The sequence below is a fragment of the Rhipicephalus sanguineus genome, chromosome 6 (assembly GCF_013339695.2).
Source record: "Rhipicephalus sanguineus isolate Rsan-2018 chromosome 6, BIME_Rsan_1.4, whole genome shotgun sequence".
In the NCBI taxonomy this organism is placed as follows: Eukaryota; Metazoa; Arthropoda; class Arachnida; order Ixodida; family Ixodidae; genus Rhipicephalus; species Rhipicephalus sanguineus.
In genome coordinates this window covers 162,835,488-162,862,716 of record NC_051181.1, presented here as the reverse complement: position 1 = coordinate 162,862,716, position 27,229 = coordinate 162,835,488, and the positions used below count along the sequence as shown (strand labels likewise).

Here is a 27,229-nt window from a genome sequence, read left to right as displayed (position 1 = left end):
CCAACGCAGTTCTTGCCTCCGCAAGTGCGCCTGCCAGTTTTCCACTCGCGGTGGGCTGTGGCGACGTAACGTTGGAAAAATTGGTCGGCGACGGGGATCGGCGACTGGGAGGTGGGTCCGGAGGAGAAGCCGCAGGGACGGGATATTGAGATTGAACAGGCATGTGGCTTGAGGTCCCTGCATTGTGACGAGAAGGGAAGCTGCGACGGCGGCAGTGGCGAGCTATGCGACCTGGTATGCCACATGAAAAGCATATGGGCCGATTATCAGGTCTGCGCCATGGGCTGACGGCAGGAGTACTGCTGGCTGAGTAAGGAACGGTAAAGGGGCGTGCAGGTGGCGGCGACGTATAAAGATTGCGAGTTGCTTGGTATGTAGCAGAAGACGGTGAACCACGTGGCCGAGCAACAACGGCAGCATACATACGTCAGTGGTGCAATAGGGTTGAAAGCTGCGCTAGTTGGTGACTGATCATTATATCATGTGGTGAAGCAGCGCACTTTTGACGAGGACAAAGGGGACCAGAAATACACGAAACTCGCTACACTCGCAACTAAATTTATTTCATAAATAATACTTGATATGGATGGATGGATGGATGCTATGGGCGTCCCCTTTATAACGGGGCGGTGACAAGTGTGCCACCAGGCTCGAAAAAAAAAAAACTTTCACTCTTTTTTTTTTAGCGTTGGCCTAGTGTCTTTACTTCAATTAAAACTATTTTACTCCAGAAGAAAAAAAAAAACTACAAGTTTTCAGCTCCGTTCTGTGCCCTTTACGGCAGAATGTCCTTATTTTTTTTCCCAATATTTATTTTTGTCATTTCTCTCTAGTTTTCTGCCACCAATACTCTAACCGTCTCTTACTTATTTCAATCGCGGGTATGTTTAGCTTTCCATTGTCTCTAAAACCCAAGGCGTCATGTAGGCTCGTGCCCAAACGTACGCCTGGGTGGATGTCTCCACATTCAATCAGAACATGATCCGCCGTTTCCTGATCTTCCCCGCAGCACGTGCATTGTTCTTCTTCTTTACTGAATCTCGCTTTATAACTACCCGTTCTAAGGCAACCCGATCTCACTTCAAACAGTAAAGCGCTTTTCATTGAATTGTCGTAAAATGCCTCCCTCCTTATTTCATTTTTGCCCTTTCGGTAGTTACTCAAAGCCGGTTTTTTCTCCATAGCTGCCATCCAGTAAATCCTCTTCGCCTCTCTGACTTTTCGCTTAACGCTCTTTGTTGACATACTGCTTATATTTACTAGTGAGCCTCCTAGTTCTTTTTCTCCACTGTGTGTCCACGCCCTTCCTATACAAGTAACGGAACACCTTCTCTGCCCATCTACTCTCCTTCATATTCCTTAGCCTTTCTTCGAACCTTATTTTGCTCTGAGCCTCCCTCGCCTCAAAACCTGCCCATCCCATATCGCCCTTTACAGCCTCATTTGTCGTCTTCCCGTGAGCACCCAACGCGAGGCGTCCCACAGTCCTTTGATTTATATCCATTCCCGATTGCACCTCTGCCCTCATGCACACCACTGAGTTCCCAAAAGTAAGCCCCGGAACCATTACACCTTTCCACAGACCTCGAAGCACCTCGTACCTATTGTATCCCCACAATGCTCTGTGCTTCATTATTGCAGCATTCCTCTTTCCTTTTGCTGCAGAAGCTTTTTCCTGTACCTCCATGTACCTGTCACCCTCATTTATCCATACTCCGAGGTACTTGTATTCGCTCACCTTCGGTATTTCTTGGCCCTGTATTGACACCGCCTGATCACAAGGGTCATTGAATACTATCAATCCACATTTTGTTACACTAAATCCTAGTCCTAGAGCTTCCCCTTCCCTTCCGCATATATCCGCCAGCTGCTTTATATCCTCTCGACTGTCAGCAAATAAGACAATATCGTCAGCATAAAATAATCCTGGAAGCTTCTGCTCAATCATCACGCCGCCCTGTTTGTGTGACAGATTAAAACCAAAGTTGCTACCTTCTAGCGCTTTTTCCATATTCACCATGTACAGCATGAATAGCAGCGGGGACAAAGGACATCCCTGTCTCAGCCCCTTGCTAATCTCAACGTTCTCTTTGCCACTCATTCCTTCCCATTCTATGCAAACTGTATTTTCTCGGTATATCTCCCTCAAAAGCTGTATACAGTCGTCGCCTGTGCCCATTCCTTTCAATATATCCCACAAAATTTCCTGATTAACGTTGTCGTACGCCTCAGTGATGTCTAGAAAAGCCATGTACAAGGGCCTATTCTCTATTTTAGATATTTCTATACACTGAGTGAGAACAAACAGGTTATCGTCTAACCGCCTGTCGACTCGAAATCCATTCTGGAGTTGTCCCAAAATATCGTTGTGTTCTGCCCACTTTTCTACTTTCATTTTTACTGCTTGCATCGCCAACCTGTATAGTACCGATGTAATGGTTAGTGGTCTATACGAGCGAATGTTATCCTTTTCTCCCTTGCCTTTATAGATCAAGTTCATTCTACCTTTTCGCCAACTATCCGGTATTTGCCTGTCCTTTAAGCATTTTTCTACAGCTTTCAGCGGTGCTTCTTTAGTGCTATTTCCTAGTACGTTAATGAGGCTAACGGGAATAACATCTAAACCCGCGGCAGTGCGCTTTGGAATTTTTCCTTCAGCCTTTTTCCAATTGAAATTCTCCAGCACTAACTCTTCCTCGGTTGCTCTCTCTGCCACACTTTTACTCACCGGTGAAATCCCCTGGACGCTCTTTTTAAACGAATCGGCTGTTACCTTTCGACTGTAACCTAGCGCTTCGTACCCTTCCAATTGATTTCCTCCTTCATCTAGAATATGTTGTTGCGTTGTGACAGACTTCCTACCTAGCGCCTTTATGTGGCTCCAAAATATCCTAGGTGCGGCCTCCTTTTTTTCGTGAATCTCTGTCACCCAGCGTTCACTTTCGCCTTTAATTTTTGCCTCGACCAATTTCTGTACAATGGATTTTTTCTCTAGATATATTTCCCATATTTCGTTGACTTCGTCCTGCGGTCGCTTGTCCTTTTTTGCCCTTCTATGATTCCGTGATGCTTCACCCCGCTTCTCGATCGCTTCCCGGATTTCCTTGTTCCACCAACTTTTTGGCTTCCTCTTTCCTTTCCAGCAAATAGTTTTCTTCTCTCTCCCTATCTCTTTCGTCATTAGATCTAATAGCTCACTGTACTTCCAGTCCTTGCCTGGTATTTTGCCTACTTCTTCCTCGACTCTTGTGACTATATTTATTATTTGTTTGTCATTTAAATACGAGGTGCCAGACTTTGATTCTATGCTCTCATTTCCAGTTTTATATCCCATTTGTAATGTTATTTGTTTATGATCACTACCCAAGCTTTTAATCCCTTCCTCGTCTATTCTCATTTCTCTCAGTTTGTGATAAATTCCTTCAGACATGAGACAATAATTAATACTTGACTGTTTGTTTCCGACTTCCCACGTGATCTGGCCGTCACAATTAGACCCCGTGTTAACTATCTCCAGACTATGTTGCTCGCGGAGATCTAGTAATAACTTCCCATTGGTGTCTGAATATCCGTCAAGGTCGTGTATGTGGGCATTCATGTCCCCTAGAAGGATGATTTCGGCCCCATTACCAAATTCCTTAATATCCTCACTCATGCAATCCACTATCTCCTGATTCTTTTCTCTGCAGTTATTTCCCGTCCACAAGTAGGCAACCCCTAGCCACGTTTTCTTTCCACCTACTGTGCCCAAAACCCAGAGGTGCTCTGAACACGTCTGTTTCACTAACCCATTTGGCGCCGCGGTGAATTAGCATTCCTACACCCCCACCTTTCATTTCTGATATGATCCTGTTGCACCCTTCCCAAACATAATTTTCAATATGTGGTGGCTCTTCCAAGTCTCTAAGGTGTGTTTCTGCAACCACATAAACGCCTATCTGTTCTTTGTTTAACTGCTCCTCAATCTCTAACCATTTTGCCTTTTTTCTGCCACCCTGCATGTTTATGTAACTAATTGCAACACGCGCCTTATCCCTTTTTCTTTTACCTTTTTTCTGGTTTTTCCCAATACTACCTGTCAAAGAGTCCTGGTTGTTTTCCCTGTTACTAGCTACCCCGGACTCCGAAGGGCCCGCGTGCCCCCCAAAAAAGCTACTGCGCGTCCTGCCAGTCGCCAGCCCACCTCATGACCAAGCCTCTTATCGAAGTGAATTCTGTCTCTTTGGAAACCGCCCCACCTGTGCACCTCCCTGTTTATATCCACTACCTCGAAACCCTTCTCTCGACTAATTCACCATACCTATATGTGCACCTACGCACCCCCTAGCGACACAGAAATGAACAGTCAAATGGATTCTCATCAAAGTACAAAATTTGCGGACACTCAAGCGATAGGATAAAGCATGTGTAGCTTAGACACTTTAAAAAAAATATAGTTTCCACAGCAGCAAAAACTAATGCCTACCAGCTGCATAGTAAATCATTCAGCAATGTTTGTTAAATGCAAATTATCCTTCGTATATTGTTCGCCCCTATCGTGTGGAAAAGTACACGTCGGCCAGACAGGTCGTTGTGCGAACACCAGGCAGTTAAAGAATGAGAGGTCATTAGGGGCAATCATTTCCACATAAAGGGACATTGTGTCCAGTGTAGATGCCGCCACTGTTCAATGACTCGTGCACCGTGGTCTTTCAACATGGCAACCAACTAACGCGAGAAATAGGAGAAGCATTTCGCATTTACAAAAGAAAAGACGGCTGCATTAGTCAGTCATTGGTTTCAGTGCGTAATCGGGAAGTCACCTTCCTGGAAAGACACTAAATTGATTTTGTAGTGTTTGCAACTGTCACGCTCTCTTTCACGTTATCTATTTCCACCTCCGTTTGAAACGCGTGTAAGACACCAATACATCTTATCTGGCTGCTACCGTCGACTGCTTATTTTTGTTTTAAGTGTCTAAGCTACACACGCTTTGTCCTGTCACTTGGGTGTCCGCAAATTTTGTTGTTTGATGAGAATCCATTTTACTGTACATTTGTGTGTCGCTAGGGGGTGCGTGGGTGCATATATATATATATATATATATATATATATATATATATATATATATATATATATATATATATATATATATATATATATATATTAGCGCGAAACGACGAAAAGAGGGGGAGGGAAGAGGAGTAATGCGAGAGCTAACTTTCGACTGTTTATTTCAACATGATACACAGGTTATGTAACAATTACGTTCCTGCGCAAAGTGTCAAACAACATACTTTCACACATCACAACACCGTCAACACACTTTCTTAAAAACGGCTGTCCTTTCCAAATTATTTTTATCTGCTATTGACCGTTCCTTGCACTATCATTTTAACAGATCCGAGGGGAATGTTCTACGGGTAATTAGATATGTTGATGGTTTTTTAATTGTTTTAAAGCAGAAGTCGATCGGTTCATACCAGTTCATTGTTGATGACGTTTTGTGAGCCTTTAGCCACCATGGGAACAGACTAGTGTTTACTCACGAGCTGTCATCCGCTAATTGCCTGCAGTTTTTAGACATCAACATCACGCTGCGGACGGATCATGCCTGCTGGAATTACAAAGAAGGGATTGTTGCCGTACGGGTCAAACCATTCTAAAACAGTCAAGAGAGCTACAGCCTCTCGCTGCCTTGAGTCTGCTCTCGTGAGGTCGTGTCATCACACAGTGCAGGCATGTTTCTCTCAATATTTGGATCGCCTGTGTTTAGCTGGGTTCCCCAGCTCGCTCATAACTTCCGTTGCCGAGCCACTCCAGTGCAGGCGCTGGCCACTCCTTCAAAAGATGAAGGGTGGAAAAGCCAACAAAAGGGGCTGAGCTAGCGGAGAGAACAACAAGGCCTGAGATCGTACCATATATACGCCGTGTGTCCCATAACCTGAAAAAAGGTGGCTATAGGCACGGGGTACCGGTCTTGTTCTCGGCACAGTGGAATCGCCCAGTTGTGTCTGCGCATACTATCTGACAGTAACAAGAAGCATGCTTGTTCAAAAAAACAACACTCAAAGCCATATGCAAAATGTGCTACAAGTGTAGTACATGTTTCCGCTATCCTGCGGCATGGCACATGTCGGCCATACCGGACGCTGCGTAAATGAGCGGGCGAGGGAACACGAGGTAAAGATGGAGCACATTTGCCTGCGCATTTCCATGCACATCAGTGTGAGCCACGGCTAGACAAGATTGGGATTCTTGGCAGAAGCAAAGATATGGCCGCACGAGAATTGTTGGAAGCTTTCCATATCAGGAAACTGGAGGATCTGTGTATCAGCGACACATCTATTTTTCTCTTTCCTACGGAAAGTCGTTTTTTTAGAAAGTGTGTTGACGGTGTTGTGATGCGTGAATGTATGTTGTTTGGAACTTTGCGCAGGAACATAATTGTTGCATAGCCTGTGTACCATGTTGCAATAAAACAGCCGAAAGTTGGCGCTCACATTGCTCCTCTTCCCTCCCCATTTTTTTCGTCGTTTTGCGCAAAGTGACCATAGTGATTTTGGTCAACACGAGTTGGTGCAGTAACAAGCGGTTGAGCATGAGTTGGTGGTAACGCCTCGGCAACTTGCGTTTCAATAACGTAACGAATGGAAGGTGACAAGGGCGCCATTGGCTCGGATGTTCTCTTGATTATAGATAGCTGCCGTGCAACCTCCTCGCGATGGACTGCTTTATGAGCGCCATTAAGGCCTACGCAGCTCATTGTAGTTCTGGCAGAGCTGAATTACCTAGGCGACCATCTGGGGACACTTCGCAGCTAGCATCTAGAATGCACCGTCATCGATGCCTTTCATGATGTGCTTGATCTTGCCTGCCTCGTCCAGAGTCGAGTTCACGACCTTGCAGAGAAAGAGCACATCTTCGATGTAGCTTTTGAAAGTGTCATCCTTTCTCTGTACCTTCCCATGCAAGCGCAGCTCAGCACGAAGCCGACGCGCAGCAGGACAGCCTCCGTGAGAGTTGTTGCAAAATCCCACCAGGCAGTGAAGTCGCTTTGATGATTTCTATACCACAGTTTCGCTACGTCGATCAAGTAAATGTTCACATCTGTGAGCTTCTCGCTGGCGTTCCACATTGTAAGCGCTCACCAATTCATACCCGGCAATCCAGTCCTCCACATCTTGGTCGTCTGTACCACCAAATGTAACTGCATCCCGCTGCCGGAGTGCGCCATGGCAGAAGGCAGGTGCAGGTGCGGGATCTGGAGCGCCCTGAGACGGACCCGAATCAGTCATCGCGAAAGGTCGTGGTAATGTCCGGCTGCGTAGTTCCAGCAGTTCCAGGGTGAGGACCAGACGTATACCCAACCCCTCCACCCGCTCAAACGGGGACGTTTTACAGGCAGGAGTTGATCCGACGAAGCACAAGTACTACAAGGGTTAACTCGATGATGATGATAATGACAATCTCTTCCCAATGCCACTCAACCACAAAGGTGGATGGCTAACTCGAATCAGGCCAGCGATCACAGTCCGTCGTCTTCCTCTTTTTTTCTTGCTCGAGCCCCGTGACCACTGCCTTCATTACAATCATGTAATTATCGTTTAGGTACTAAGTTTATCTGGGAAACCAAGCAAAATGCAAGAGGCTTATGGTCTCCTAATTACGATAAAGAGAGAGAGAGAGGTTTATTTGTAGAAAGGCAGAGAGGTCGGCCTGAGCGATATTATGCTCTAGCCTGCTACTCTACACCGGGGGTGGGGAAAGGGGAGAAAAAAGAATGATGGATGACGATGGTAAGTAAGAGAGGTGAGTATGTACAGTCCCGTCTAGGTGGTGCAGTGCTATAGCCGCGCATCCAGTCCAGTGGCTTGTAGGAAAGCTGCAACCGCTCTTATGACCACAGTTGTGCTGTTGGCGTCAGGCCATGGGCCCAACACAACCTCATCAGTTAATGGCCTATTATGCACTCCTTCAGTCGAGGAAATCAGTTTTTGTCGTTCGCGTGCGTATGCTGGGCAGGTACAAAATATGTGCTCAAGTGTTTCTGGCACTTGACAGTGGTCACAGTTGGGACCGGTGTCACTGCGGCCGATGATATGTGCATAACGTCTTGTGAAGGCCACACCAAGACGAATTCGGTGAATCATACTTGTGTTGTGTCGTTTTAATTTACGAGGCATACAGAACCTCATTTCGGGGTCCCATTTGTGTAATCGCCGGTGTCGTCGCTCCGGTTTCGTCCAGTGCTCAAGTGTGAGGTCACGCATTACGTACCGAAGCAGGGCGTTCGTGTCTGGTCGTGAAAACGCAGTGCGCACTTCAGGGCCACTGGTCAAGGCTCCTTTAGCTTCTGCGTCTGCGTCTTCGTTTCCCATTATGCCGCAGTGGGCAGGAATCCATTGGAAGGTGACAAGGTGGCCATTTGTTGAAGCAACGTGAAGAAGCTCCATAATTTCTATGGCTAAAATATAGTATGGACCTTGTCTCATGACGCAATTAATGGTTTGCAAAGCGGGTTTCGCATCGCAGAATATTGTCGATGTACGAGGTTGCTCTCCAGAAATGAATCTTATTGCCTCCCGGATAGCAACAAGCTCTGCGGCAGTTGATGTGGTCTTGTGGTCTATTTTGTACCGTCGAGCTATAACCATTTGTGGGATGACAAAGGCTGCAGCAGAGGTACATAGCGTGGTAGATCCATCGGTGTACACGTGCATGGTGCCGCCGTACGCTGTATAAATGTGATGTAGGGTCAGTTGTTTGAGGCCAATTGGCGAAACTAGGGACTTCTTCGTAATCCCAGGAATCACAAGGCTAACAGGCGGTTTAGGCAGGACCCACGGCGGTGTTCCAGGAAATCTCGGGGAAGAAAACCTTGATGGTAGAACGTTTTCGTGCCGTGATATTGCTCTTGAAAAGCTGCAGTTTGGGTGGGTGGCACGGAGTGCTGATAGCGGGTGCTGCCTGTGTCGGCTTTTACTGCGACTTTTATATGTACTCCTCGTTTAGACATAGGCAAGCAACGATTACCTCACACGTTTGAATATCTGTCAAATAGCTCACTTTGTATGGATTGATAGTATATACCGTAAAATTCGCAAGGTATGTTCAAGAAAGGAGTAGACGTAATCGTCAGGTTGTAAGTACATAGTATGGTGTCATTGTTCCCTTACGTATCTAGTGACCGTCAAGCCAGCTCGTTCAATATTACTTTGCTTGTATTATTATGCAAGTTGTGACATTTATGTGTGTGCACACTATTTTGTACGTGTTCTATTAATAATCTATTAGAGTCATTCGTCATACGCATGTTTTATTTCTCTTTCTTTGCGAGTGTTTTATGGGCATCTGCAGAGGGAAAAAATATTTTGGTGTTGTAGCACGCTATCTGGAAGAGCTTTTATCTTCAGCTTCTCTATGCGTTATCAAATGGCGCGAAAATAAGTTATCTAAGTTAATTTAAGGAGATTTAAACTGTAATCGAGAACTCCCACGTAGCGTGTTCTCACGTTACTTTCGAAAATGTAAACGTTAATGGCCTAACGTTAAAATAAGCTTTTTTACATACTTGAAGCCGGATCGCATCAGAGACTTCTCCGCTTACCTGTATTAAGTACACTTGTGAAAATAAGTTGTTGATTGATATTCAACACTCGGATCACCTAAATGTATAACTTTTAAATTGCGAAGTCGCGTCATGTTTTGCACAGATAAGGAGATCAATATTGGGTCCTCGACGGATTGCCTAGAAATGTACATTCACGTGCGTCTGACGCTCCATCTAATATAGTGCTTTATGCTAGTGATATGCGCACTATGCGCACTTGCAAGTCTGAAACTTCCGTTGCCGTGTTGTGTGTGCATCAGAAAGTTAGGTGGCATGATAACGATTCAGCCGTAAGAATAAAGTATTCTGCTCCCGGGTGGAACGCGACATCAAAACTTCTGTTATAACAACGGGTATGCGTAATTGGTCGAGATAACCACGTTATTTCGCTAGGAATCTGGCCGCTAAAGGTGCATGGTGTTGGCTCTGATGCGAGTCGAAATTATGCCGACGTGATACTAACTGAAGAAGGTGGAAACGAAAGTATGTTCATTACTCAGCCCTAATATGTCGAATTTCAATTCGTAAACATTCTACGTGCATATAGGTACTTTCACCACGTTCAGTGTCACTGCTCTAACCAATCAGCAAATGTGTCAAGATGTCTTTGAAAGCCAGTGGTAAAGAAGTAGTGCCCCTATTCACAATAGCGTCCTACGCTAAATTTTTTTTCTATGAACAAATTTTTGCCAATCCTAAAAACCTCTGAAAGACTGTTTTCCAATGGTAAAAAACATGAGTAAAACACCTTGTGAATTAGGCCCCAGGTATTTCTGCGCGAGCAGCGCCGACTAATGGTATTCGTTCGTCGTTTCGGAATGTTAAGCATGTACTTAATATTTTAAATGTCCCAAGGAGAGCTCCCTGTTGCTAAGCACATTTAAGGCTTGTGTGAGAGAAAATGCAGGCTTAAATAATACAAAATGAAAAGCTTTACTCAATTATCTCACTGTTGGCTAAGAACAAAGTAATTACGTCAGTGCTTAGAACTTTTTTAAAGATTTCTTCACCTAGCCAAATAAATCTTCCTCACATGTTTTAAGTTTTACTTGCCCTGCAAACCTACCTCATAGATTGCACGTCCTTCGTAGGCTGATGTACTGGTCACCCACAGGCAGCGTATTCCTTGGCTTATGTTTAACGCTCGCCATCATCGGTGGCTTCTTTTCGACTGTGCTTCTTGTTGCGGCATATTCAGTCGTCACTTCAGAATTTCCTATGTACACGGGTCCTATTATCGTAAGTACTAAGTCTTTCTTTAAAAAATTCTGCATTTGCATTTACATTTATATCCTTTCCTCTACCTCTTTTACGCTTTCCGAACAATTGCCACATATTGAACGTAGCATCCATGTATAACCTCAATCCTTCACAAGAGCCAGCCAACAATCACGTCTGCAGATTATTTTTTACCGAAGGCGCCTGTGGCCAATGGCATGAAGTACTCACAAACTAAAAGTTTCATAAATACATCATCTGTGCTTTACTATTTCTTTTTTTTTTTCAGTCTACAATGGAGTTCCTATGGGGCGTAGGAAACATGGTCGGGACTGGCCTTGGAGGTGTGCTCATTGACGTAAGTGAAAGATGAAATTGTCTACATGGAAATATTTTCCAAAGCCATAAATTTTTGCCTGTTTTGTGCATTCGTTTTCAATTTGTGTGTCTATGTTCGGCGGTATGCAGAACTTTCCCCCAATTCTTTCTTAGGCCTGGGCGTACCCGCTTCCTTTCTTCGTAATAGCGGCACTGTTCGGACTTTCACTGCCGTGGACGACAACCTCAAAAAAGCTGTCCGACGTACCTGTAAAAGGTAAATAAAAAGCTTTACATCCAGCTTTCACGATGGCATCCTTGAACCAGCTGGTTTGTATAAATTGACCAAAGGTTCTCATCTCCAAAAGTTAAATATGCGTTGCAGAGTGACAAACACCGGGAAACGGCGCTGGCGAGCGGTATAGTCGAGCTCATACAAGCTTTCTTTTATACGCAACAAATGTTGCCCTTATCGTTTCACTGGTTGCCTTGCCGGGACATTTATACGGTTCACACATACCTACATATAAATGTCGGAGTCTGGCATCTGGCAACGTCACGTTAGATAAGCGCGGTGGCCGAAATAATAACAGCCTCATTCGTAAATATTAATGACATTAACGCCCCTACACCGCATAACGCTGCTTGCTTCACAGGAGGCTCCATTTTGCGTCAAGAAAAATGTTTAACATAGTGGTATTTTAATATCAAGTAACATCAACAGCTGTAGTAGCTTATTATATTTAAGAGAAGTGAAATCGATGCAAATAAAAGAAGAGAAAAAAATTACTGCTGACACCGCTGTGGTTGAATGGAGGCAGAAGAGTGAACGCACAGGGAAAGACACAGTCACAATCATACCCACTGGGAACAGTAAACTTATTTCATGACTCATTTCAGATGCTCAACAATCCCCAATCTCCGAATCTCCAAAGAGGCCAGTGATATTGTACAAGTTGCTTATTGACCCCGTCTTCGTAATTGACATGGTTACTGTGATGATAAGCTGGATTATCATGGGATTTAATGAACCGACATTGGAGCCACATCTCAGACAGGTAATGAACATCGTAAAACGATGTAAGAATGTTGTTACCCACCTTCGCTGAGTAATTCTTTCATTCACGCATTTGTTCACATCCTCATAGAGCTGCCTTGAAAGGGCCCATTTATATAAGTGACCGGGAGAAAGGGGGGGGGGGTGTACGAAAGCAAACTTTGCACAAAGGTGAAGCAGGAAAGGATGGGCCATAAGAGTTACATGACCAAACTTTATTTCCGGTGAGCATAAGAAAACCACCTACTGGCAAAAAAAAAAAAAGAAGGGAGTGTACCCGACTCGCCGTCATGGCTACGAGCGGCGCTGACTAACACTCTCAGGTTTGCATGCACATAAATACCCGATAACGTTACTCGAACACTGTTGCGCGCTGAATACATACACAAGAGCACAGAGACACACACGGAGCGCACACTATCAACACTTTTATTATCAGACTGAGGTGACCTTATATACATAGATGCAGAACTACATTGCGCATGACAGGAAGTACATATCAACAAGAACCACTCAATAAACACGTGTCGTGTCACTCAGATAGCACTCAGATAGCACTCTCTATACTTGTCGGATAGAGAGATAGACGCCTGGATTAAGCATTTTGATTTTAAGCCCGAGATTTTGTGAGCCTCGATCATGAGGCATGTCATTTCGTTGGAGCTTTTTGAGATTATGATGCACTTGTGAAACTCAGGCAAGCGGCGACAACTGTTGCAATGAAGGGAAAGCCATCCCCCCGTCTTGTTTTTTTTTTACGTTGTTAGCATGCTCGCAAAGCCTGTCGTTTACGCAGCTCCTAGTTTGTCCTACGTACGAACGGTTGCATGTTAGAGGAATTTCGTAGACGAGGCCTTCACTGGTTTCCACTTATTTCGTTTGATGATTCTCGGTACCGGTTTTATTTTCTTTACCATTTGGGTTTGTCATTTTGCACACCTTGGCAAGTTTCTGTGGGGCGGAAAAGACTACTTTAACATCTGCTCTTTGAGCAATCTTTTTAATGTTGTGAGAAAACTTGTGGATGTACGGAACCACCGCCAATTTCTTTTTTCCTTGTCCGTCCTCTCGAGAAGTGGGGAGATCACTCGAGCTAGATGCCCTGAGATTCCTCAGGAGCTTCTCCGCTACGGGCACGATTAGGAGCCTCGGATACCCTGCTTCTGAAAGCCGCGAATTTGCCGTGAAAATTGTTGAAAAACATCGTAATAGGACCCTGTTCGCATCGCCCTCCCAATCGCTAGCCTGGCTTCGCTTCTCGGTGGATACCTAAACAATGCCGCTATGAAAGGAACGGCTGTGCGCCTGTAAATTGGCCCTTTCAAACTATCCTAGAATGCCTACTGGATGTACCATTGCGAAGTGCCCAACGACATAATTCTTCCTTTTGCGAGTTGGCGAGGTACCTGCTACGCGTCCGTAAGGCAACATGTGCACCTGCGCAGCTGCACACGTTGTTGATGCTGTTGTTAATAATGATGATTAATTATGCGTGTGTGCATTGTAATTAGTTGGCCTTTAAACAAACCACCCGTTGTGGAATTCACATTGTTTTGACGCCTGGTGTTATTCTACGCTTCTGTCACGAAATGTTACACGTGTTAATGACAGTCCTCGGACTACATAACATTCATGTAGTCTTTCTTTTTCACAGCAATTTTGAGCACTTGCGTGGCTCTGTGGTAGAACACCTGCTTGCCACGCAGGAGGCCTGGGTTCGATTCCCACTCGAATCCCAGACGTTGTATTGTTTCTTTATTTGCATGTATCCTGAGTTTTCGCACGCGGACAACGCTAATGTTTCGCTCACAACCAACGACGCAGACACCGGAATTTCTGCGAAACGAGCTCTTCAATGCTGCCGCGTTAAAACAGTACAGTCAGCGTCCCCTGTGCCTTCATTGGCTTCATTATCTGTTGGTTTTCACTAATGGTCGTATCAAAGAAACAAGCCCTTAAAATTCCCTTCTTTCGTTCATATCCTACGATGAAGTATGACTGCTCATGCAGTCCTATAAAATTGTCACTAGAGTCAATATTATTACAACACTAAAACAAGTAATTCTTTGCACTTCACGGAATGTCCAGGTCTTACACGCGTATTTATGGCACACCTAAATTATTTGCGTAAAAAAAAACTCACATGGTCCCTTATGCGTCCGCCTCAGTTGGCTCGAAGGCGAAGCCATCTTCTTTTTCTTTCAAGTCGATGTACAGAACCTCCCCCCCCCCCTCCGAAATCTTTCGTCAAATAACGTGGTTTTGCAGTGCCTCCAGGATCGGAGGCAGTGTAAGCTTTTTGCACCTCACTTTGTTTTGCACTGTCTGCAATGATGTCATGTGATGACGTCAACATGTGACGGCATGTTAATTGACGTCACAGTGACGTCATGATGACGTCACATATTTTGACGATCTGTGACGTCATATGACGGCGTTATCACGTGATAATAATTTTTTGCATCACTCGTGTTGACGCTGCCGACGTGGGACGCCAACACGGGACGCCGGTCAGTTTTTCCGTTTGATGAGGCATCTAAAGCTTTCGCCTTAAAACATGTGGTGAGCTTGCGAACCTTGATGAGTTCGACCTGGCGCTAACTGCACAGTATGTATTAAGTGAAGTCACTACATTTATTACGGCGAAAGCCTTATATGCCTCACTGAACACGAAATTTGATTGTCGGCGTCGTCGTCCCGCGTCGTCGGTGGCGTCTCGCGTCCTGCAGCGTCGGGGACGAGTGGTACAAGAATCATCATCACGAGATGACGTCACCATATGACGTCATCATGACGTCACAGATCACATTGTTTTGTGAGGTCATCATAACGTCACATATTCTGGCATGACGTCATGCGACGTAACGCCTCGTAATGCCGTTGTAGCGCCCTCCTTTGGGCGGTGAACAAAACCGGAGAGCGCGCGACCTCAAAAGAAGAAAGTAAAGACAACGCTTCGCAGTGGCACGGCTCGTGTTCCCTGCTGGCATCGATTCTGGTTCAGCCGTCTCGTTCCTTCGCTCCTGTGGCATAAGCCTACAACGTCATCACATGACGGTGCAGGATTGGTCAAAGGTTGCCTGACTACGGAGCCAGTGATAAGCCAGGTGAGGTGCCTCCGATCCTGGAGGCAGTGCGAAACCCCGCTAGGTGCACAAAGCTTTCGGAGGGTGGCGGGGCAGGAGCAATACATCTAGGGAGCATACATGACCGGCTGCTCATGCAGGCCCCCTTATACATCGACTGAGAAGAAGCATAAGATGGCTTTCGCCTTCGAGTCGTCTTAGGTGAATGCACAAGGGACCCTGTGGTTTTCTTTCTTTAGCTGTTTACTGTCTTGCAACTGGACCATGATGAAGCTCATGTAGTGACAAAAAATCACAGGGTTACTTATGCATTCACCTAAGACGACTCGAAGGCGAAAGCCATCTTATGCTTCTTCTCAGTCGATGTATTGGGGAGCCTACATGAACGGCCGGTCATGCAGGCTCCCTAGATGTATTTATCCTGCCCCGCCACCCTCCGAAAGCTTTGTGCACCTAGAGTGGTCAAATTTCTGTCAAATTTCGTGCTTAGCGAGGCATATAAGGCTTTCACCTTAACATATCTCCACGCCGAATGACACTCAGTGCTTTTATAGGTTGATTTTATTATTTAGAGATGACCCAAGTTTGCAGAAGTTTCAATATTGAATGTTGCTCGCTAGTAACTTTAGCAAATGAGCCCTTGGAACTTCGAAAATTCTATTTCTCATTGAATTGCACGTTTTCAAAATTAACAACTCATCTCTTTCAGTTCGGCATTGACACCGCGGAACTGGGTACCGTTTATATGGTTCAGTTTGCCAGCTACACAATATCGGCGCTTCTGGTGGGCATCTTGTGTCAACTAAAGGTACCGTGCGCCTTTGATTATGCCATAAAATGTTTCATTTCGCTTTGCCTATATGAAGAACATTGTTATGAGATCCTTGAAGTGTTCCAAATCACCCACCTCACATAATGATGAACATTCTATGGATCTAGAAGGACTGAAGTTTTTAAATGTCTACTGCGTTTATTTAGCTAAATCTCAACTATTTCAACCGTCCCATGAGGTATCTAACTGCGAGCGATGCCAGCATAGCGCGTACGCACGCGCACTTTAGCATATTTAAAATGTTTAAAATGTTCTGACTGAGGGACTGGAACATTGCACCCCCAGTATTGAAGCCCGATTTTCTATCCATTAGGACACAGTAGCTTTGTTTTACAGCGAAAGCTGTACATGGCTAGGCGAAACGGAAATTCGTCTGTCCGATGTTGACAGAAACTTCTCCATTGGCTGCGCCGTCAGTGACGTCGTTCTATAGATCGCGCCCAAAGGCGTGCCCAAGCGCGTGCACCACTGGCTGCGCCGTCCGTGACGTCGTTCTCTCCGTCGTACACAAGCATGGCGGGCGGATGCTTGGAGGAAGCGGCGAGGAAGTGGCGCTGCGGGCAGAGTAGCGTTGCGGTCCCTATATAGTAGCGTCAACGGGGCAATGGCGTGAAGGCGCTCACCGGGGCCAACGCCCGCTTTCGGCGGGAGTTTCTCGAGCGGCACTTCGGCTGCGGCTGCGACGCCTGCGACCGCCTAAGGTTCGACAACAACCTGGCTACGATCGATGGGATCCGGTCTCAACAGCAACGAAGTAATGCCATGGAGGTACTGACTCGGTGGTTCCCAGCTGCTCCCGACGTCGGTCAATTTCGGGTCTGAGGGACATGCAAGGAATCTCTAATCAAAGGCAGTCTGCCAAATTTAAGCACCGTTAATGGCTACGTTTACCCACCGATGCCTTCACATTTGCCCAGGCTCAACGTCGTCGAGGAACGACTAGTGACCCCGTGTCAGCCGTTCATTTGTATTCGGCAATTAACATACGGCGACAGACAATATGCAATCAAATGACAAATTGTGAACGTTCCGATCAACACGCAAAACACCCTGAAAGTCTGCCGCTTAACATCGCAGACGACGTAGCAGTCGAGGTACAGATCAAGCGCCGTCTCCTCGCAAAGCGTACATACAAGCGGGGCGTCGTCAATAAATGCAACATCAAAACCTGGCTACTGTACCTCATTGACACCGCTTTGTACCTGTCGGTACAAGATACGAGTAGAGCCCGCCACGTTAGACGCCGTCCTGAAGACGAGCCGATTAACGAAGACGAGATCGAAGCCACTGCCGAAGTAACGGATCCCGACGATCCCGTTCAGTGCGCGTCTGCCACGCACGCATTGAGCCACACGGCAGTGTTCGACGACGCAGCCGTGGACTCAACTCGTCTCGTCGACGGCACGCATTATACCTAGCCATCGCTTCCGGACAAGGGCAGGTTCCTGTGACCCTACTGTACGACGAACACGCAGAGGAGTTGTTGTTTCCGCAGATATACTTCGGCCATCCGTGGAAAATTCCCAAATTCACACGCCACGCCGTTCTCCAGAGCCACCAGTGCGATACGGGGCTCGGACCGTCGAGGCGTGTAACTGGCTCACGTCTTGTTACATGGCCATGAAAGTGATCCGGTGCAACATCGTCGAAAAGACCGTCACATTCCGTACCAACGATGTTACGAGCACCATCACTCGTCAACAACTAGGGAGCGGTGACTTCGTGGGAGATGCGCTTGGCGTTCATGCGTTCATGCGTTCATGCATGGCGTTCATGCGTGGAGTCCCAAACACGGTTCATTACTAGCAGGAACGCAAGAAGGAGGTCTAGGGAGCGGTGACTTCGTGGGAGATGCGCTTGACTGAAACATGGCGCTCATGCGTGAAGTCCCAAACACGGTCAATTATTGGCAGGAACGCAAGAAGGAGGTGTTCGCAATATGACGATGCAACTCGTCAAGCAAACGGGATTTCTAACTTTGTCGGCCTCCGAAGTTCATTGAGACCGCTTAATTGAGCTCCTCGAACGCATCAGGGTACACGGAGACTACACGCAACGCCGGTCCGTGCAGGAGATGGCGCTCCTCGAACGCGTCGAACTTTGGAACAATGACGCTGTGGCGTGTGCTATTTACGTCAACAAGCTCTTCGACGTCATTCTCAACATCCTCAAAGAGCGGCGTATTTCGCCGTTCAAACCATACCAATAATTGAGAAAGGCTTCAAAACACCGTCAGGAACCCACTGCTTAAAGCGGGGGACAGACGGGTCCGATTTTCCATGCGATCCGACGGCCGACGCCGCGGTGGGGGAGAGGGAATGGTGGCTGTACGATGCTATGAAAGGTCACCATTCCGGTTTCCCCTCCGCCGTGTCGGACGTCGAATCGCATAGAAAATCGTACCGTCTGTCTCGCCCTTAACACCGGTGCCGGACGTTTCGGCTTCGCTGTTTAACCATCTGTATGGAGTGTTTGGGCGGTGATTTTTTTCTTTTGTGTTTCTTTTTTTTTTGCGCGTGCCTCATCAGCTGGAATACAACACATTTAAGAACGTACATCGTGCCAGCACGCGAAATCAAACACTTGACACTTTTTACAAGCTTCTTTAACAATTTCGTTCGTGCAAGCCAGCGGGCTTTCACAACGCCGACGGGATGTCGTCAAGCTGCTTGTTCAGTGGAATGTACGTGCATATCGGCACCTAAGGAAACACTTCGTCAATGACAATGCTATATACATTGACTATGACAATGATCTTTAGATGGCATATACTGTAAATTTTTTCTTGCTATGGCCGGAAACGCGCAAACTTGTGCCCTTGGCTTCGGCAAAGACAGCATTGATATGCTTTACGCAGCATTGACGAACGTGATTAAAAGGCTGCCCTGAACTCGATCAGAGCGGTTTCGTGGCGCCCGTATTTGCACAAAAAGAGGCTGGCTGGCAAGCACTTGAATGCAATTTAGAATTCACAGTTTTACAGTTGCAAGTGATGCTAGCGACCACCTTTGTTTTCTTTTTCAGCTAGCGTACTGATGTTTAAATGCAAAAGAAAATATTTTTCTTAAACAGACTTGCATTATTCCATTCTACCTTATTTTTTTTTGCAGATGGATGCATTTATTGCCTTCGTGGGGCAATTTCTTACAGTTTTCGTGTTTCTTTTACAAGGACCAGCGCCTTTCCTTCCAGTAAAAGCGTAAGTAAAAGTTATTCAGTGCCAACGGCAGAAAAAAAAACGGCTTCCCGAAAGCCATGTCATGTATGGCTTTCTCGTGTTAAGTATTTCTGGTTTGTTCGGTAACCTGCCCTTTCATATTAACGATGAGTAAGTGCACATGTGTTTTAAGCCTTTAAAAAGCACACACATGGTCAGAAACATTGTGCTATAATAATGTATGCTAACAAATGAAAATGCTTCTGTACAGCTTGGAAGGCGTAATGAAAGCACAATTTCAGCAGATCGAGACTCCTTTGTGAGCAACTCTCACGCTATGGCCCTTTGCACCATAAACACCTGGAACCACGTCCGAGCAGAGAGTATTCCAGATCTAAGCAGATTGAACTAAGTGGTCGAATGGGTCACGACTATGATTCCGACACGACAACGTCAAGTTCTGGCTGTAATGTGCATCGCGGGCTTTCACAAAAGCCCTCCACCACGCCTATTGCATAACAGCATTATAAATATACTTAACCCAAAAACATTTAGAATAGGAGACATGATTTAGCCATTGTACATCAAGCTTTTAACGATTTAGCATCCCAAATAAATTCTGTGGCTACGATAGGAGCTACACGATATTGAACTCCGCATTATTCTTCAGCACCTATGTCTTTTTCGCCTCGAACATTATTTTAAGTACGCATTTTCCCCATAACAGTTCGGCCTCCATGACCAGCAATCTACTTCGCGTCCGTGCATTTAGCAACAAAACACCATAACCAGGCAAAAGCCTTGTGTTCCAGTCAGACAATCAGGAAACAGAGATCTTGATTCCGTGTTTTTGGTATTATATCCGGCAAACACTGGCGCATGCAGATACCAGCCGTTTTAAACGCATTCGTTACGAGCTATATTATGATAGCCGTTTACGCTGATCCACTGTTGATGAATCATTACGTTTAAGTAGCACCTCCTCACGTGTTATTGCAATGAATTTGTGGAGCACAGCAATTCTGCAATAATGTGGAGCACTACATGGCTGAAGTGCACTCACTATGCAGCTGCATTCGTTGAAACTATATTTATGTTCTTGATGCACTTGTAAATATGTCCACATGATTGACTGCATATGAAATGAAACAAAGAAAATGTAAATATTATCGGTATTGTGAAAAAACATTCAGCTGAGATTAAAATGTTCCTCATGGTGCCTCAAACATCACAATTTTCATAAGCTAGTGTGAAATATGGTTCGAGTAGCCCGTAATTCTTCGCAATTATTACGCTACTGAATAAAGTTAAGTTTCCTGTACTTGCCTCCTTTCTCTCTTCAGAGCTATATGGATGGTGTACCTCTCTCAAGTGTTCACGGGGACAGGAATGGCCGCTCAGTTCGTTTGCGGTTATTGCCATGCACTAAAGCACGCAGTGTAAGTTTCGTCATTAGGACGGCATGCATGTAGCACTGTTGGGTTATGGTCGACTGTATAGAAAGGGCGCTTAATACATTTACATGTAAAACCTTTTTTATATCTGTCAGAATTATATCTAATGTTATCAAATACAGCAATAACAAAGTCATCGAAGCAAATATCTAAAGCAACATCGCAGCATGCTGTCCAGTGGTCTTAGCGGATTTCAGCCGCCCGCTGCTTTCATTATGGATTTTCGCGTGCGTCCACCCGGGGATGAGACAGCGCGTCGACTTGGGAGCGGTACATGCGAAACCATGTGACGCTCCCTAGCGTGCGAAGACGCGCCGGGATCACGCTTTCGTACGCATGATGCACAGTGCGTGATTTTCGCCACTGATGCTATCCGTGAGGCCTTCCTACACACCACCGCTGATTATGATTTCCTGCGTACCTTCGGGAAAGAATTCGCTCAAGAAAAGAACGAAGGTGGAATATGCATAATGTATCTGGAACCTGCCCTAGGGTTATCATTTAAAGCCCTTGAAGAAGTTCGAAATCGGCCCGTCAGGTATATTCATTGCTTATACTCTTACAACGTCAGCGTATTATGCTTAAAAAACAATCTTGCATATCACTTCTTCCCTGTCATCGCCACATCAAAACCATTCTCCTATTTAACCGGTTCTGTTACCCAAATACATTGTCCCTGCAACACACCGTTCACAAAGCATCGGTCAAGAACTGCACGACGCAAAAACAAGCTTGCACATGCATTCATTTTCAGTAATAATAACAATTTCTGGGGTTTCAAGTGCCCTCCCTCGTGAAGATGCTGCTATCACCTGCCAATTGAAACTTTCTCATTATGTAATTACTTTTTATGTTCTCGAAAATGTGGTAACGGCTTGTATACATAACGCGCCCACCCTTTAGGTAATACCCCAGGCAATCTGCAATGAAATGATGCAATGTGAAAGCGATAAGGTCAGAGTTTCGCTCGCAGACGTCCCGACGTCCACGTTCATTATGCTTGGCTCAAGCTATCTAAGATGCCTAATTTTAGCGACCCAACTCGAAATCATCTCACTGTCTTTGTAAATGACACACTTATGTCATTGGCAGCTCGCTCATAAATGCTTTATGTTAATATGTCACGAAGAGCTGTCACGTAGAGTAATATGCCACTAGGTACTTAAACTATCTTCAAGCCGAACCTGTCATTAAAAAAGCGCTTACAAGTGAATGTGTGATCCGCATAACATGTTCTCCGTTATGCAATGAAACTATAATGATGTAGAACACTTCACTTGGTCCTGCCGGTGCTTTAGTGTCGAAGGGAAGATCCTGCTTGACAGTGTAAAAGAACTTGCAAATGCATGTATACAAGAGAAAATATTCGTCGAAGGAAGGACCTATAAAAGTGCGCAAGGAGGTTTCATGCCTACTACTTGAACATTAGGCTTCACTGAACTTATAGACAGCTGATGCAAAAATGGACGAACAAGAATAAAGAGAGAAAAATACCAATTGCCTGCGTAGATTGCCAGGCTAACGCTGCTTGCAGAAAACCCCTAAACCAGCCAAACAACCAATAATAATGCGAAAAATCCGGAATCAAATTTGACAAAGTATGCCGATAAAATTTCGCTAGAGCTTGACAAAGATTTTGCTCATCTGTCTGTCTGCTCACAAAATTAACCCAAATACTTACAGGGCACGAGGATACCCAGACGATATAAAAACGACGTCTTTCGTTTCCACTGTCGTATTTACAAGTCTTGTCTTTGGGTAAGCCTGCTCTTGCTTGTTACTTAGTTTCTAGGTGTTTCCTTATATACATATGTAATTCCAGAATTAAGTTTAAAACATTAACTGATTTTGTTGCGGGGACTACCTCCAGAAGTGAACAAAAAGCGTTTACAGTCAAGTGCACCAACCAGACATAAAACACTCGTGGAAGAACCTCCGAACATGTTCGTCATTGTTAACAGCCTTGTTTTGTAAAATTTGCATATACATTGCAGTATTTTCGGTCGATGTGCATGTTGATCTTTAGACCTAGTGGCACACATCTACTCTGAGGGGATCGCGAAAAACTTTTCCCGATTCCATCGCCAACCATGCTAGGACATTTTTTCTTCATACATTCACAATCAAAGAAAGCTGAGCACAACGTTTCTTTGGCAGTGTAGATCTAAAACATATTACCAGCTCAATTTCAAATGAACTATAAGCACTGGGTGTTTGTTGCTTTTCACAGGGCTACATTGACGCCTCCTATTGCTGGATATCTTGTGGAAAGGTTTGGATATAGGAACGGGTCAATGTTCATGCTTGGCCTCCTTTTATTTTGGGTGAGTACGTTTTACATTCAAACTCCATGGACAGAGAAAAATGTACCTATATTTCTTTGCTTGATTATGTATTTTATCATTAACGCTTAACTCTAAAGCAAGAACGTTATGTGTGCGCAGTGCAATGCAGCAAAAGCAAGAACTGCCAACACATATATATGCACATGCTTTCAACTGGCTCCATGTAAACAGAACCGGTATAAAATGCTCTCAGCAACATTAACACAACATAATCTGTTCGTTAAATTCATTTCCCACATAGCAACCTCACATGTTATGTCATTCTTTCCTGTGTAAAGCTGTGGATGACGTTTTAACATAGATTTGTACCTCAAATATGCACCTTTCACATTTTTTGCCTTTTCACAAGCGACATCCTGCTCCTTATTTAATGTTCTGAGTTTAAAACCATGACTTGAACCTGTAACAGCAGATCTAATCATCTTTACCTCGCGAACCTCGAATTCTTGCTGGGGAGGCCGACAGTGCAGAGATCACTTATACCCCTGTCACACTGGACGTTTTAATTTCATTCGAATGGACTGACATTCGCATCTAATGACATTATGCGGCTGCTACACAGTGATATTTAATGTCATTAGAATCGAATGCATTAAGAAATCGAATGAGTTCGAAAAATGCCCCCACCTCCCCGAAGGGAATCGTGACGAAATGCGAATGCATTTCTTGCGCCGAGAGTACACGGCGCAGTAATTTTAATGGCGTAAATTAATGACGACACGAGGATTCGTACCGTAACCATTTATTTACACATTCATCAGCACCTGTTTGTGTTGTCATTGTACCTGACGGCCATAATCTCAGCCTTGTGGTCGCCGTTGGTATATAGTACACTCTACCGTTGGCGTTTCACAGCGGCGTCTCGAGCACACATTTCTTCTTGAGAGGCGCCCAGCCAGCGGACGGGAGAGTGGGGCGCAGGGAGGAGAGAGAGCGAACGGCGAGAGAAGGAGCGGCGAAGCACTGCACCCAATGCCACCTAGAAGAGCGGTGCGGAGCCGGCGCGCGCCCGCGCAAACCGCGGTGAGGAGGCGGAGCGCGCGCAGTCACATGGGGTGTGACGTCGCTGCGCCGTTGCTACAGACGCTCCTCGCGCCGTTGCTATGGGACGGCGGATTCAGGGTCGCTTATAAAGTGCATTCGCACTTAAAACTCATTCGCCGTCGCAGCCGAACCGAATGTATACTCTCTACCCCAGAGACTACTTAAAATATGGCATTCAGCATTCCCAATTTGACAAGCATTCATACAAGCTCGCTATTAATGTTGCTTTTTTTGAGGCATCTCTCATTTTAACGAGAACAGGTGTACGCAAGGCTGCTGCAAAATCTTTTTACTCCCCCACTCAGTGGCGTCTGGCCGCCGGCGCTCTCGGTCGTAGTGTAAACAAACAGACGCTTGTGTGCACGTGTATCTGCAGCGATGGCATTAGCTCCACGAGCACACCGGATCCAGGCGGAGGCGTTTGCTCTCATAAGGCTATGGGAAGACAATTTTGCGGAGTTCCTTTGCAAACTGCTTTCCCACATAGACGCATGTGAGACTGTGTTTTGAAAGCGAATAAACGTGGAACGGTCTGGGTTTCTGAGTGTGTGCTGTCGCACCGCAAACTGCCACGGGTGCCTCTGTCACTTGGGGTGGGGGAAGCTTCAATAGACGCGGCACATCCTTTTTTTTTTTTCGTCACGCCGCGAATGCCTTAGGCGAACGCACTCCGCCTTGTTTCACATTCATACCCAACAGGCTGCGTCTTGATTCTTCTTCTATCTGAAGATCAATGAGTCTCTTCGACTGCCTTATGCGCTTTTCTCGCAACGCGAAGTACAAAGCAACTAAATGCTTTATTTGCTGCAGCTTAGCGTCGTTGTTCAGCGGCACTGCCATGTCAGCCATGTTGCTTGTGATTATGTTGCTACTGGCTAAGCGTCGTGTTGGCTTACTGTGGCCACATATTATGCGATACAAAATTTGAACCGTTAATTTTTTTGTGAAGCGACTTCCCACATGTCTTTTAAAATAAATAGCTTCACTTTTCTACAACTCTAGATGACCTTCCTCACCTTTCCCGGCCATTTTTGTCTGAATTATCGACATTGGTATCATGAACGAATCACATTACTTTTTCCTGTGTAGCACCATCACCGATCGAATGGCATTCGTTGCACCGAATGACATTCGAACCTAATGACATTAACACCTCCAGTGTGACACGGGTATTAGTCTGCGTTACATATGTTACGCAGTATGATCTCCTGCGTAAAAATCCACCTTTGTTGCTTACCTCACACACCATTTCCTAGGGATCCCTGAAGGGCGGCATTCTGATGAATTATGGGCCGTCTAATGGTATCGTCATCTTCAACCGCGCTGTCTCCTTCCTGTAAACCGCAGTAGCTCAGTGTGTCACCTAAGTGATAATGACTGGTGTCTTACAAACTAAGGCCGATACATGCAATAAGGCGTGATCTAAATATTGTTTTTTTTTATTTTTACAATCTAAGGCATAGATCTTCCATAATGATTATAAGTATTCAACTTTACGTATATACGAGACCTTTCCCTTTGTTTGGGTTTGTTATTGTATGCAGCATTTAGGCAATGTATTTTGCACGCTGACGCGTTAAAATGTTCTACGATGACGTGAATTCAGAATTAATGTTTGCGTGAATCTGTACCTTCTTTTCATATTCTGCCTGTAATTAGAAATGCTATTTCTTACCACGCCCTTTTCTACCTTTCAGACTCCCGTTACATTCCTTCAGTGGATGGCAACGTCCTGCAGCAGGCAACGAAAGAAACAGTGTGACATAACGACTTATTCCGGTACATGTTGACCGCACACTGCTAATTTATGCTGATCCTAAAGAAAACATTACATCTATGCTCGCTCGCACAATTCCATCCAAGCAGCCAGCCGCCACGTTCAAAGACTTCATGTGTATTCGAGCTAAATGAATAATTAAGGAAATTCGAGGGGCTCAACTGTTATTCATCGGCAAGCCGATATAGAATCGAAGAACGAATCCAGGTGAAACATAGGGAACAAATAATTGTTAAATTTAATAGAAATGCGGAGAGAATTAAGCAAAAGAAATGAAAGAGAGCGAAAGAGCAGAACGATCACTTAAAGGGGGGAGGGTACTTTTAGCCTTGTATCGTGGCCAGAGTTTTCCCAAATCTGGAGCGGGTCGTATGTATCTCTTCTCGTGTGTGTATGGCGCGGCACCGCGGGCTAACCGCCGAACCATCTGAAGTTAGACTCCGTGTGTGTGATGTGTAGAAGCGACAATTCTCTTTTCCCCTTTTCCTTGGTCGCTTGCTCAGGCCGCCTTTTTATCTAGCCTACGAAGATAAGACAGGGATAACCCGCCCGCCTCGCCCGCCTCCGGCGGCTCTCCGTCTTTCCTCCCGCTGTCATTTCCCTGCCTCGTTTTGCGGCCACTGACGAACGCTCCAACAAAGCAATTGTCGCTGTTGCTTCCTTCGTTATGTATCTTATTCTTTTTTTCTCTTTTTTGCTATTTCTTGCTTTTTTTGAAAGTGTCGTTTAGCGCCCAAACTGGGTGGGCGGCCCTTGTGCTGTGGGTTGGGCCATGGCCGTATCATTTCGACTACACCCTCCGAAGAAGGCTGAACCGCCAGGCGAAATTGCTAGGACAAAATAGATATTTGTTTGGTTTCCTATATTGTAGTACGAAGTTTTTCATTCACACACACACACACACACACACACACATATATATATATATATATATATATATATATATATATATATATATATATATATATATATATATATATATATATATGCAGAAACAGAAACTGGGCTAAATTTCATGGGAGCGTAAAGCGAGCCTAAGTATCTTTAACTTCTAACATAGTTGGAATCAAAATGGGGCCATTCCTGATTGTAACGTGAACTCAAAAAGGCAGTTCCTAATCAAAAATGAGCCAAATGCTGCATCTGTTTCAAATAAACTGAGCCAGATTCATTAAACCAGCGCTGCGTCAACAATCGTGACCAAAACAACCAACATGGTCTCATCCAATCTGTTTCATTTGTGTCCTCGTTGCTTTGCTATCGTGTTTACGCTCCACAATTAGTTTTTCTAGGACGATTTGGCACTTACTGATGGGCATGATGTTGCAGGGCAAACTCGAATATAAAGA

The 27,229-nt window shown here is 45.2% G+C and overlaps 1 protein-coding gene across 1 annotated transcript in view; it reads left to right on the top strand.

Moving 5' to 3' along the window:
- LOC119397683 (uncharacterized) overlaps window positions 1-25,443 on the top strand; it is a 40,322-nt gene extending 14,879 nt beyond the window's left edge. The window contains exons 7-16 of the mRNA XM_037665105.2: window positions 10,684-10,831; window positions 11,100-11,168; window positions 11,303-11,405; window positions 12,029-12,186; window positions 15,981-16,079; window positions 19,214-19,302; window positions 20,604-20,699; window positions 22,398-22,472; window positions 22,945-23,038; window positions 25,360-25,443. Coding sequence (XP_037521033.2) covers window positions 10,684-10,831; window positions 11,100-11,168; window positions 11,303-11,405; window positions 12,029-12,186; window positions 15,981-16,079; window positions 19,214-19,302; window positions 20,604-20,699; window positions 22,398-22,472; window positions 22,945-23,038; window positions 25,360-25,443 — 1,015 coding nt within the window. The remainder of the gene's footprint in view (window positions 1-10,683; window positions 10,832-11,099; window positions 11,169-11,302; window positions 11,406-12,028; window positions 12,187-15,980; window positions 16,080-19,213; window positions 19,303-20,603; window positions 20,700-22,397; window positions 22,473-22,944; window positions 23,039-25,359) is intronic.
- The last annotated feature ends 1,786 nt before the right edge of the window (window positions 25,444-27,229 follow it).